At 34.6% G+C, this 13,811-nt stretch overlaps 2 protein-coding genes and 1 long non-coding RNA gene across 5 annotated transcripts; 1 reads left to right on the forward strand and 2 right to left on the reverse strand.

The window, feature by feature from the left end:
- The first annotated feature begins 553 nt into the window (after positions 1-553).
- On the forward strand, positions 554-2,377 carry LOC117910645 (S-locus-specific glycoprotein S13-like). Its single transcript, XM_034824753.1, has 4 exons — positions 554-557; positions 831-1,377; positions 1,469-1,872; positions 2,262-2,377. Exons 1-4 carry the CDS (start codon positions 554-556, stop codon positions 2,375-2,377), a joined length of 1,071 nt encoding a protein of 356 aa, XP_034680644.1.
- Positions 2,378-2,624: 247 nt separating this feature from the next.
- LOC117910644 lies at positions 2,625-8,272 on the reverse strand. 3 transcript variants are annotated; one of them, XR_004650720.1, is made up of 4 exons: positions 8,113-8,272; positions 7,299-7,547; positions 3,865-4,079; positions 2,625-3,095 (listed from the first exon to the last, which is right to left on the reverse strand). It is a non-coding gene; the product is annotated as an uncharacterized LOC117910644 (long non-coding RNA). The 3 variants fall into 3 exon arrangements; XR_004650721.1 differs by having other exon boundaries at positions 3,865-4,092; XR_004650719.1 differs by lacking the exon at positions 3,865-4,079.
- LOC117910643 lies at positions 5,224-6,814 on the reverse strand. Its single transcript, XM_034824752.1, has 3 exons — positions 6,753-6,814; positions 6,183-6,659; positions 5,224-6,063 (listed from the first exon to the last, which is right to left on the reverse strand). The coding sequence occupies exons 2-3, from the start codon at positions 6,228-6,230 to the stop codon at positions 5,668-5,670; spliced, it is 444 nt and encodes a 147-aa protein (XP_034680643.1). The 5' UTR covers positions 6,231-6,659; positions 6,753-6,814; the 3' UTR covers positions 5,224-5,667.
- Positions 8,273-13,811: the final 5,539 nt, after the last annotated feature.

The following is a 13,811-nucleotide window of genomic DNA, read 5'->3' on the forward strand; positions in this document are numbered from 1 at the left end:
TAATATACAAAAAGAAATTAAAAAAATTTCTAATTTATTTCACACAATCTCACCAAATTAATTTCCAAAGTGATTTTCTGATTTTTACTAACATTAATATAGAGGTAAAAGTTTTAATTTTAGATCCATGCAATCTTACCAAATAAATTTATAAAGTAATTTTCTTTTCTTTTTTTCAAATTTACTAACATTAATATATGGAAAAGAATTGATTTAGTATTTATCAACTTTACAATTAATTGGTAAAACAAATTTAAATCATTATCAATATGAATTTATAAAAGATTAAATTTCAAATATAAATAAAATAAATAAATAAAAATTTGATTTAATATTTAATAGTTTACGATTAAAATTCAAAGTGAACTATTTAAAATTCAAATTCCTCTCTCATTTTTTAAATTGAACTATAAATGCAAATTGAAAAGTTAAAATTAAAATAAATAAATAAATCGATAGAAGAAAATAAAAATGTTTGGGCGAAGAGTGAGTGGACCTACTCTGTATTGGGGGAAAGTAAATGTGCTTAAAATTGGGCAAAAGTGAATGTGCCATGGGTGGGTGAATGTGCCTACAACGTCATGGATCAAGATAAATTAGGATTCTCTTTGATTCCTAGAAAGTTTGAGGAAAAATAAAAGGGAAAAAAAATTGAAAGCAAAAATGAAAGGAAAAAAATAAAAATAAAAAAATAAATAAATTTAAAATCAATAAATTATTTTTATATACTACCATAAATTCAATTCACTTATTTAATTTTTTCATATAAAAATTAAATAATTTAAAAACATAAATAATTTAAATAATTAAATAATTCAAACTTGGGGAAGGGCTTCCATTCTCGGAGAATTTACTGGTTTCGGCACAAGGGACTTTCACACTCGGGTTCTTCAGCCTGGACACCGGCACTTATTTAGGAATCTGGTACACAAGTGATGTTAACAACAAGAAAGTCTGGGTTGCTAACAGAGATAAGCCTATATCTGGCACCAATGCAAATCTCATGTTGGATGGCAATGGCACATTGATGATCATTCATAGTGGGGGTGATCCAATTGTCTTGAATTCCAATCAAGCATCCGGAAACTCCATAGCTACCCTGCTTGATTCTGGAAATTTTGTTGTGGCAGAGTTAAATACAGATGGATCGGTGAAGCAGACACTATGGGAAAGTTTCGATGATCCTACAGACACGCTCCTGCCTGGGATGAAACTAGGCATCAACTTGAAAACCAGGCAAAAACTGGTCACTCGCTTCGTGGATAAACGAACAAGTGCCTGCTCCTGGGACTTTCACTCTAGAATGGAATGGCACACAACTGGTAATGAAACGCCGAGGGGACATCTACTGGAGCAGTGGAATTCTAAAAGATTTGGGTTTTGAGTTCATTTCTTCGGTGAGGTTTGCAACTCACCATAGCATCTACTATTTCATCAGTGTTTGAAATGACAACGAGATCTACTTCAGCTATTCAGTTCAAGACGGAGCTATTTCAAAGTGGGTATTGAACTCGAGAGGGGGATTTTTTGACACTCACGGAACTCTATTCGTGAAGGAAGATATGTGTGATCGTTATGACAAATATCCAGGGTGTGCAGTGCAAGAGCCACCCACTTGCAGGACTAGAGACTACCAATTCATGAAGCAATCGGTTCTCAATTCAGCATATCCATCATTAATGAACATAGATACGAGCTTGGGCCTTAGTGATTGTCAGGCTATATGCAGGAACAATTGTTCTTGTACTGCTTGTAATACTGTATTCACCAATGGAACTGGATGTCAGTTTTGGAGGGATGAATTGCCACGAGCCCAAGTGGGTGATGCAAATCAGGAGGAGCTCTACGTTTTGTCCTCATCAGAAGACATAGGTAAGAAGCTCTATGTATTGCATTCCGAAAAGTAACCAAAACAAAGTACTTGGTAAATCTCACATCTTCATCGAATTTACAAACCTACAAAAAAAGTCCTACTGTATAATCGTCTACCATTAGAGGACCTATAGCAAAACCATTAAAGACCCTCTCTCTCTCTCTCTCGAGTTCTGCTCTAACAATAAAATTTATTAACTTCTACCTATGCAGGGAAGCCTTGGTGGATATGGATTATCATTCTCGTTGTAGTAGTATTTCTGTTCTTGTTAGCTGTCTTTTGTTGTTCACAGAGAAACTCCAGAGGTAGTATTTTAACTTTTGTAGATAATAGCAATGCCATTTGTTAATGGGTTGGATAATTGGACTTGTGGCTTCTGGTATAACAGGGGATAGAGAAGGGAAGAAAGTCGAGCTACCTGAAGTTGGGGATAGAAAAAAGAAGAAAGTTAAGTTCCGTGAACCTTTGGCTTCTGTTATTTTATTTACGTTGGATGACAACTGAACTGAAGCTAGTTTTGTGATCATTTGGAACATATTTGTACCCATGTATTCTGGAGCTCTATTTGCCCTTTTGCTCTCCAAAACATCTTATGATATACGTCTATCTATATCCATCTCAGCCAAAGTAGGCCATATATATGTTCTATAATTCATTATTTGCCATTGAATAGATGATCAAAACACAAGGTGGCAACAGTGTGCATGTGATTTATGTCTTACAGTCAAGAGGAAATCTACTCACAGTAAAATTATTCAAACATTACTTAACATCAACTAAGCAGACTAAAACATAGAAACATGATTTATAACATTTGTCACCCGTCACAGAAAGATAAATGTCTTCATGAGGATGCATAATATAAATACCTTGAAGGTTGCTTCCCAAACTTCTAATACCAGAGCATGCATCTAAGCAACAAGCAGAAAACATCATCCTAGCCACTCAACAGGCCAGATTATCAATGAAATCTGAAACTGAGAACCTCGTAGGTATAACATCCTTCAACCAGTTATACTAGGACCTCAGAACCATATCTTGAAGGTTTCTTTCCAAAGTTCTAATCCCTTTCCCCTCCCTGCCCAAGCTTCTGCTATTTTGCCCCTTCCAAAAGCACCATGCCAACTGAAAGATGTCATTCTTACTCCCTTTCTGCTCATTAACTTGAGACGCCGGCTAGCACGCTCACCTGCCTCATTGCTCCTAGAAGCACCCAAGTTACCTAATCAGGCAAGTAAAAGAACCCAATTAATCCTTTGACAACACAAAGAGGAGCACTCATACCGAGAAACCAGACAATGAATGCAGAGATAATGTATGACTTATTCAAATTGCACATACACCAACCAGTTAACCAAACTTCATCCTCCATGCTTCAGCTAATCCATACCCAAGTTCTTCCCCCACACATTGTAGGAGATATAGGTCTTCAAATCCGATGATAGGAAATTTCCAACATATGACTCATGAAGCTCAATAAAACAGAACCAATAAACATAAATTGATGGATCAAGTCCAATTTAAGAAATAAAATAAATAAATAAAACACTTAAATAAGATTTGGAGATAACTATTACACTCATAATGAAAAGAACGAAAACAACAAACACAAATCCCAATACAACCCAATCGAGAACAAAACCCAGAAAATTAAATTAATAGATCAATTAAAATAATTTTGATTAAGGACCCCCCCAATAAAAAAAATAAAAAATAAAATAAAATAAGCCAAAAACCTAAAATAAGATAGCAGACTATAATTCCTATATACACACCTTACTTGGAAAAAATCCCTTAAAAATAAAACTAATATATCAATTCAACTTAAATAAACAAAATCCAAATTTAAAACAATTGAAAAAGACCTAGAGTCCATCTTAGTTGCAATGCAAAATTTGTGTGTCCATCTTACTTTATGATAAATCAGGCATGCCATTAAAGCAACTGAATTGCACAGAATTTGCTGGGACTAGTTCAATGCAAAGAAATACCCAGGTCTGTAGAACGGATGCCAGTCATGCTTCGTCCATTCCCCATCAAATATATCACAGTTCGTCAATGATTCTGATCAATCCTCTTTCCCTTGCTTTGCCACCACTGCATTCAAACTAGTTCCTTCACTCTGGTTCTTCAACAAAGAAGTCATAACTAAGACACCACAAACTCTCTGCGATAAAGTTATCTCTCTCCCCAAAAATGCTATTACCTGTACAAGGACTCTTCAAAAACCATGCATGGCAACTCAGGAAAACAAAACCAACCAGAACCCTAACAAATATCCAGGTGTCAAACCAAAAACAAATTTTGGCAATGAATCCAAGTAGAGGTTGGGCTATTCGAGCATTAGCAACTAGCATAAACCATTAATCGAAACCCAAAATATATTAAAATTCTGAACATTAGAACAGAGAATCCTATAGGTCTACTCAAGGGAGACTAAAGAGGTGGAAGAAAGTTACCATAGGTTAAACGAGGGGAGAAATGGAATGGATTGGGAAAGAGGATACTTCTTTATTTGGTCAAAAACCAAGAACTCGCTGTTCCAAGTTCTGGTTTTGTCCATCAAAGATTTTGAATAACTGGGATTGGTTACTAAAAAGATAGGTTCCTGCTGCAGGACAGCTATGAACCACAGTAATTATTTAAACAACCTTAATGGGGAAATGACAGAATAATGGCAAAATGTTGTAAGAATTACATATATTAGAACTAAGACTCTCCATTTGAGGCATACTATTCTCACATTCTCAAAACAGGTACCACATCGATTCATGATGACTAAACATGAGTCTCATGATCAAATGTTAATAACATAAAAAAATAGACCATAAGAACTAGTTCATAGTGATGACTGAAGACAGCCTCTAGAGCAACAAGGATCACAATGAAAAAGCCTGAACTAATACTAATAGCTTGCATCTTAAATTGGATCCAAATAAAGAGATTAAAATTACACCATGAAGAGTTCACATCAGACTGCATTTCCACAACCTTTGCCAGCTCAAATAATCCCATATTTTAGTCAAACAGACCTTGTTGTTCAAACTTGGCTGAAGAGGTATTTTTGCCTCATGGCCTCCAACCATGCTAAATAATTTTGAAGCTGCACTAACTTATCAATGTTACTTTAAACATATCTCAGGAGTTCATAGCACCAACTTCTCATTTTTTTTTTTTTTTCTTTAGTTGACCCACTTAGAGCTGCTTTAGTTTACTCCATTCTTTCACAGAAGCAGCAGTTCTCATGAAAGAGCATGTTTCACCAATTTTAACATCCTGATAGAAGTTTTCTTGGGGCTATGTGAGGTTTCTTCCTAAGTGTTAGGGCAGAAACTTCATATTATTGCCTATCATCTGTACACCTTTTTCTGGTGTACTCTTCTCAACATCCAGATCAACAAAATTATGTTCTTCATCCAAAGCTACCATATCAGAGCTACTAGTAGTAGTGAATCCTTTTCCAACTTCCAATTTTTCATTTCCATCTCTTATAGTCTCACTTGTATGCTGCTTCACTTGATCATGGTGCTTGCTACCACTGGAAACTGCAAGGTCCACATCAGAGAATTTTGGTAGCTTTTGTTTTTGAAAAGGAATCCCAGGCAGAATTTGTGAGATGCTGAATGAACTACTATTAGCCTCGCTAACAAGTTGCGTCCATGAGGATTTCTGGAGCCATGAAGCACCTCTACCAGACCTTTTTACAACTTCATCAGGTATGGGAGGCTGAGCTTCTACGATGCCCTCCAGCCCTTTCAATTTTCCAGATTGGGTTTCCAAGTTTTCATGGTTTACTAGGTTTTGCTTTTTCTGTCAATAATATCATGGTCATTTAGACCATCAGACTTTGCCTGCTCTTGTTTTCTTGAAGCAACACCTGGCAGCATATCTGAGATGATGAATGGACTGTTGCCCTCATCACCTACAAGTTCTCTCCATGAAGATTTCTGAGACCATGAAAGATTGGCAGTTGTTTTCTGGATGCCTGGTCTCAGTTCACTAGTTTGAGCACCCGATTGTACTCCTGAATCATTTGAATGGGTTTGCAAGCTTGGCTTCTTTCCAGGGATGGCAGACAAAGATTCATTTCCATCACTCTCATCAATATGAAGTGATTTCCTCTTCTTGGTAGAAGGAAAAGTAATCTGGGGTGGCCCATTTGTCGACATCCAGGTATCATTGAATCTTGACTTTTGGGTATCCAAGGCAACAGAAGAGTAAGAAAGTCAGGTTAGGAAATAGAAAAGACACCTAATATGCACAGAACCATAAAAACAACTGCCCTGCACCATTGAATGTTGACATATACCCGATTCATTGATATTGGTTCCTGTTCCTGGCTCCCTAGCAAAGCCATTCTGTGTCACCCAGTGAACATGTTAATTACAAGGTTATCCTCATCTTCTGCAAGATCTGATTCATTGTCATCAATTTGCAGTTCATCCTCGTCTGCTGCATGATCTGATTCATTGTCATCAATTAGCTATTCATTAGTTGATTTGAGGGAATCGTGTCCTCCCTTGGTCAGTCCAGTCACATTATATGCCACCTTTAAATCAGTTTCCCTCTCAAAGATCTTGTTCATTACTGAGTTCATCATATTAAGCTCCTCCTTGTTCATCCCACCACTTTGTGGCTCTCAATCACAAAAGTATTGTTTTTGAGCAGTGTGAGGAGGGCCAGAGTGTTCCTCACAATCACAGAAATGGGTTGGGAGAGAAGGAACTTCAATGCGTTGGAAACTATATTTGTGCTTGCCAGTTCCACTAAAAGGTAACGACTTCATCTGCACAAGAAAGTCCCATTTCAAATAAGGGAATGTTCCATGTGCCACACAATGATGAACCAAAGTAAGGGTATTCTAACTCTGGATCTTTACCTTTTTCAACTTGGGAAAGAAAATCCTAAGCTGAGACTTTTCTCGATTCACAGTTTTCTTGGCTTATCTGAAGAGACAATTTTGTATTTTATCAATACTATTACTAGGTTGACTAATTGCAAGTTCACCATCTTCGGCCCACTCCCGTCTCAAGAGAACAAGATAATGTTCTTTAGCCTTTTCAAGTTTCAACTTCCCTCCCTTCCAGAAGGTACCCATTATACTGTATGCTTACAAATTAAAATGAGTGTAAGCCACCATATCCAACATAAAACAAAATTCTCCTCTAATATGTCAATAAATAAACAAACAACATGTGCACTGCCAGGTACTCACCCGGTGGCGCTTTCTTAAAGAAAATAAGGTAGTTATATGACTACAGAGTTCATTAGTAGAATTTTGCAATAAACTGTAAGATGAACTGTAATAATTGAGTCTATACAGAAGCTGAAAGACACAATGTTGCTCTAATACAAAGTAACTAATTTTGAAAATCTGGATGGATCCTTACAAGAAAATAGAGGGAGAATGAGTGAGCGAGAATACCGTGCTGAAGAGCTTGGAAAGAGATTGTGCGAATGAGGGAAGGAAGTCCAAATAAGCAAATCTACGACCTTTGGTCCTCACAATATCCACTGCCTTAACCGTTCCAAGGATGACAACATCTTGTGAATATCATCGCTGGTCACAGTTTCTCCCAATCCTCCCACAAATATCCTTGTTGTTGTGATACCTTCTTCCTCCTCCTCCTTACTACTACAATTTTGGTTGAGCCTTTCTTCCATTTTCTCGTCCCTATAAACCATAACAAGAAATCAGGATCACAACCCGCTCAAATCGATTTAGACGAAATGCTGGGATAGGATGAGATGGAATAACCCTTCTCTGAATGGAACAAATGCCCACTCCATGAAATTGGATATGGAGAAATCTTCGATGTTCATTTCAGTGTGTGACAACATCCAATTCAGAAATCAACAATGCTGGAACTGAAATGGAATACCTATTCACAGAAAGAAGATACCAATTTGCAGAAATAGGATACCCATTTCCCAAAATCAGATAACCAGAAATCATTCATTCCTATTCCAATATTTCAAATGGCACGATCCGTAACTTTTCGGGTGCAGTACTAGGAATCCAAATCTAACGAAATTCTCAAATATATTGAGAAACATGTATTTCTGACCATAAAATCACTACTAATGGCTTTAATCAATAGAAATTGAAATTACCCAGGTAAGATTAGTACCAAAAACATTCATACAATGAAGATTATCATGCTCATAGAGTTACAATGCACTCAAATTTTGGATATTTCAGACACAAGTGAATAACTTCAACGATGTAGCTAATTTACCAATATCAATTCTTGCGAAAACAGGCAGATTTCATCAACAACATCAACCCTATAGACATGAGAGCAAGTTTTTTTTGGGGTCAAAACTGGTGTGTCTATGACACAAGCACCAGAAGTTTCGGCTACATGATGTGGGTTCTTCGGTGACCCAAGAAAATGGTACAAGTATCGGGGGATTACCTGGTGTGATGAAGAGAGACGAGACAACGCCGATCATGTTTTATTTTATTAACTTTAATTACGAAGAAGTCAACCAAAAAAAAAAAAAAGGATTTAATTCACATTACCAATTTAATTTAAATAAATTGTTTTGTTATTTGATCAACATTAATATAGAAAAAAGTTGATATATGATCTAAAATTTGATTTAGTTTACATAATCTGCCAAACTAGTTATAAATGTTTATGATTTTATTACCACCAATACAAAGAATTTAACACGAGTTGCAAAAGTTTGATTCAATTAATTTAAAAAAAAAAAATCATTTTCTGATTTTAGTAATTAATATAAAAAAATTAGCATATAAACTAAAAAAATATAATTTAATTTATTTCTTACAAAATTAATAAATAAAGTATTTTTCTGATTTTATTTAATGTCAATTTACAAATAATTAATATATAAAAAAAAATTGTGCCACATAACCTTAAAAATTTAATTTATAAAATAATTTCTTGTTTATTAATATATAAAAAGAAATAAAAAAATTCTAATTTATTTCACACAATCTCACCAAATTAATTTCCAAAGTGATTTTTTGATTTATTTTATTTTATTTTACTAACATTAATATAGAAGGAAGAGTTTAATTTTAGATCCATTCAATCTTACCAAATAAATTCATAAAGTAATTTTCTTTCCTTTTTATTTTTATTTTTTATTTTTTTTTTAATTTACTAACATTAATATACGTGTAGACCCCTCTTGTGGACCAAGGGTATTGTTGACCACTCGAGAGAGCTGAACATTTTATTTGTTTGGGTGGGGTGGGGTGGGGGGGGGGGGGGGGGGGGGGGGGGGGGGGGGGGGGGGGGACGGCTTCCACTACATGCATGAGACGTGTGGCAATGATGTGACCACCTTGCCATGGTCGTGGTTGAAGCGATGGAGTTGGTGGAGGTTGAGCGGTAAGTAGTGGAGTTAGTAGAAGCTTGGAGGGGAAGAAGCAGAGTAGGGGAGAAGTTGTGAGAAAAAGCCATTTTTTAGAGCAAGAAAGAACTATAGGGAAGAAATGATGAGCTAGGCTTGGACATCTTTGAGAGAGCGAGTAGTCTGCGGTGGGTCTTGAGAGAGATCTGGAGAGTGGGTCTTAGAGAGGAGAAGAGGGAGTATATTTACGTTTCTAGTGGAGGAAGTGTTCAAGGATGAGAAGAGCGTGCTCGAGAGGAGTCTTGCTAAATATGTTTGATGTTTCTATTGACTTCTAGGTTGCTCATATGCTTGCGATTATTAGTTTTTTTTTTATTTTATCATTAGTGCCATTTTTAGTTTTGGATTGAGATTATTAAGGCTCTGTTTTTGCTTGCTCTGTTTCATATTGACTGCATTTCGCTTTAAATCTGTAGGTGTTTTTTTTTAAAAAAAAAAAAACCATAAGCCCATTATATGATCATGAAATGTGGCTCATTTGGATATCCATTTTTTGTCTGTCTGTTCTTTGTTCCTCTTGGGTTTTATTTCCATGCTTTTGCACTTGTTCATAAGTGTTCCTAGTGAGGCTCTTCATTTTATCCCCTAGAGTGTCCCCTCTCTTAGAGCCTTCTATAGATTCTAATCCTTATACGGATCAGTCAAACTCATCTCTAGACAGCAATCAATGTATAAACACCCAGTCGGATGGGGCTTAAGTTAGGGAAAACAACTGTTCTATGAATTTTAATGAAGACCATGTTATATATGCTTTTATGCCCAGTAGAAAGATACAGAGAGGCCATTCAGGAGGAGACAATCCATGGGACTATTGAAGATGTGGGTTCTCAGTCCACATTGATTCAAGATCTTCAAGCAAATGCCAAATCCACTCAAATGTGTCGAATTCAAATAAATGGGATTTGCAATTCTTGCACCACGACCATTTATTCTTCTCTCCAAGCTCTGTGTGGCATGTTAATGGCCCAAGTTGCATCAACAAATGAGGAAGCACAAGTTCATTATGATCCCAAGATGGTAAGCGACAAAGAGTTTTTAGAAGCCATATAATACACAGGTTCTGTATGTATACTTATTATTATTGACTACATGAGCAAGCTTCAACTTAAAGTCAATGGAGTATCTCAGTTCTAGTGGTGGCAATCCAATCTTAGAAGAAGCTGTTGTAGGAGACATGATATGATTCATCTACAGGTGGTTTCGGCTGGCCAAAGTGAAGAGAGAGGACAACTCTGAGTTGGGTCTTGTACTCATGTGAAACTGAAGGCAACAATTAACAAGTGAATCAAAGGCTCAACAGTTGATCAAACAAGCCATGTAAACCCTATAGGATGGAGGCAACAGAGCTGCCACTTAGAGTGCACCCATGCAAAGCCACAGTGGGAGTGTCTTGTGGAATGAAATACACCATCCTCTAGTCCCCACCCCTCCAAAGCTAAGGCGCATGCATGATGGAGGAGTTCGTACCCAACTTCAATCCCCCAACACTATCAATATCCTCCACTACTCATATCCCCAATCCATCATATCCATCACCAAACCCACAACTCCATTTTCATATCCACCAAACCCACTTCTCTCACTACCTCCTCCACTCATTCCACCACCAAACCCATTTTTCTCACTATTTCCCCCACTTAAACTTCTTCTCATTCTCTCTCATGTGTACACAGCCCACATGCATGCTTGTTCCCAAGCTTGGCGTCTTCAATACTTGGTGGTCTCCGCATGTTATGATGAGAGTAGAGGTTGTAATTCCCAAATAGTTTGCCACCTAACCACTTCATCCTAGGCTCACACATATGTGGGTTCAACTTGCATGACCACCCCCAATGTACTACCCCAAAGGGCCAAATGTTTGTCCTCTTAATTCTTCGTCTTTTGATGTTAAAATTTTATTTTTTTAAAAAAAATTCCATTCTCAAATAATTTTTCCAATTTCCAAATTTAATTTTCAAAACTTCAATTTTCAAATAATTTTCTAAAATTTCAAATTTCAAATTTAATTTTAAAAATTCTATTCTCAAATACTTTTTCAAAATTTCAATTTAATTTTCAAAACTTCCATTTTCAAATAATTCTTCAAATTTTCAATTTTCAAAACTTCCATTCTCAAATAATTGTCTAAAATTTCAATTTTCAAATTTAATTTCCAAAACTTCCATTTTCAAATAATTGTCTAAATTTCCGATTTTCAAAACTTCCATTTTCAAATAATTCTTTAAAATTCCATTTTTTAAATAATTTTCAAAACTTCAATTTCTAGACTTAATTTTCAAATAATTTTCAAAACTTCAATTTTCAAATTTAATATTCAAAACTTCAATTTTCAAACAATTTTCAAAACTTCAATTTCTAGATTTAATTTTCAAAACTCCAATTTTCAAATAATTTTCAAAACTTCAATTTCCAAATTTAATCTTCAAAGCTTCAATTTTCAAGTAATTTTCAAAACTTCAATTTCTAAATTTAATTTTCAAAATTCCAATTTTCAACAACTTTCAAAACTTCAATTTTTCAAATAACTTTCAAAACTCTAGTTTATCAAATAGTTTTAATTTCACTCCGGTTTTCAAAGTATTTTTCATGCCACCATGTTTTTTTTTTTCAAATAATTTTAAGTCATCAATTTTCCTTCCCTCCTTAAGGATCAGGGTCACCGAAAATCATGTTTTTTTTTATAATAAACTTGTTGTCGTTTTCTTCTAGGCAAGCACTTTCACAAATTTTCTTTAATTTTCAAATAATTTTCAATTTTCTTGATTTTTAATAAACATGAATGAATTTTTCATAATTCCAAAATAATGGAATTTGTGGGATTAATTCATGCAAAATCAATTGGGCTTTTGTGGAGGCCCAACATTCATAACTTTCTTTCAAAAATAATTCAAGTGAATTGCATGATTGATATTATTTGATTTTGATTGGTTTTGTGTGAGATATTTTACACTTATCATTGTGCACTAACTCTGTTTCATGATAACACTTTATTACCTGCTGCCAAGGTACGTTCTCACTCTCACTTTGTTTATTTATTCATTATCATGACTTGCTTTTGATTTATGATCATTTTGGTATCTATTGATTTCCTAGTTAATTGTCATGTTTGCTTCATCTTATTTAGTAGAGACCCATTTTTTGGGGCTTAGAGGGGTGTTATGGTCTTTACTATACCTTCCCAATAAGTAACCTCATCCCTGTACCTGACTTTGATTTTTCACAAACTATCTTTTCCAAATAAGAAGTCACATTTAGGGTTTTCTTTTTTATTTTGTTTTTCCTTAAAAAATAAAATAAAAATAAGTGGCGACTTCAATTCTTTTTTGAAAAAAAAAATCAAATTTTCACCAAATAAATAAAATACGAGTCACGCCATCGAGTGGGAATATATCGAGCGAAATGCGGGGTCCACAATATGAAAAAGAATTGATTTAGCATTTATCAACTTTACAATTAATTGGTAAAACAAATTATGTGGGCCTACAATGTCATAGGTTAGGATAAATATGGGTTCTAAAACTATGAGTGCCTTTAGTAGTGATTTTAAAAAGTGTTTATAATATTTCTAATACTTTAAAAACAAAAATTTTCAAGTGTTTTAAAAACTAAAAACACATTCTAGAAATCACTGTCAAACACACTCTAAGAGTGCGTTTGATAGTGATTTTAAGAAATGTTTTATGTATTTTTTATACTTGAAAAATTTTATCGTTCAAGTATTAGAAATGTAAAAAACACTTTCTAGAATTACTATCAAACATACTCTAAGAGTGTGTTTGAGAGTGATTATAAAAAGTGTTTCTAATATTTTTAACACTTGAATGATAAAAATTTTCAAGTATTAGAAATATTAAAAGTATATTTTAGAATATTATCAAACGAACTTTATGTTTGCTTTCAGAAAGTTTAAGGGAAAGTGTGAAAGGAAAAAAATAGAGAAGAAAAGTAAAAGGAAAGAAAAAAATAAAAGAAAATAAAAAAATATATTTAAAATCAATAAATTATTTTTATATCCTACCTCAAATTCAATTAACTTATTTCGCTCTTCTATATAAAGATTAAATAATTTACAAATATAGAAATTTCTAGCTAATTTTTATTACATTTGACTTTCTTTATTACTTTTCATGCTGAAACTAGATTTATAAAATCATTTTTCTTTGACAATTTTTTTTCTTTTCTTAATACTTTTCGGTAACATAGTCTTAGTATTATGCATAATTCTTACATAAACAATTGCTTGGTTGTTTAAGATAACTTATTTTAAAATTTTTCTAAGAGATGAAGTCAATATCAAAATTTTAAAGGGCAATAGCCGTTACTTTACTAATTTGAGCCGGGGGAGCATTCCGACTGTGAGGGGGTTGCCTTGCCGATGTCACCGTTATAAGATTCAGTCCACTTGATGAGTCACCACCGCCGACACCAAAGCACCACCCTCCGGTAATGCTCATTTTTCAGGAAAATCAGATAAGTAAATCCTAAATTATGCCCTCATCCTTCTGTGGTTTCTCCTCTTATTTCCGAATGGGCCGGGGGTTGGATTTTT

This window comes from Vitis riparia, unplaced genomic scaffold (assembly GCF_004353265.1).
Source record: "Vitis riparia cultivar Riparia Gloire de Montpellier isolate 1030 unplaced genomic scaffold, EGFV_Vit.rip_1.0 scaffold796_pilon_pilon, whole genome shotgun sequence".
Taxonomy (NCBI): domain Eukaryota; kingdom Viridiplantae; phylum Streptophyta; class Magnoliopsida; order Vitales; family Vitaceae; genus Vitis; species Vitis riparia.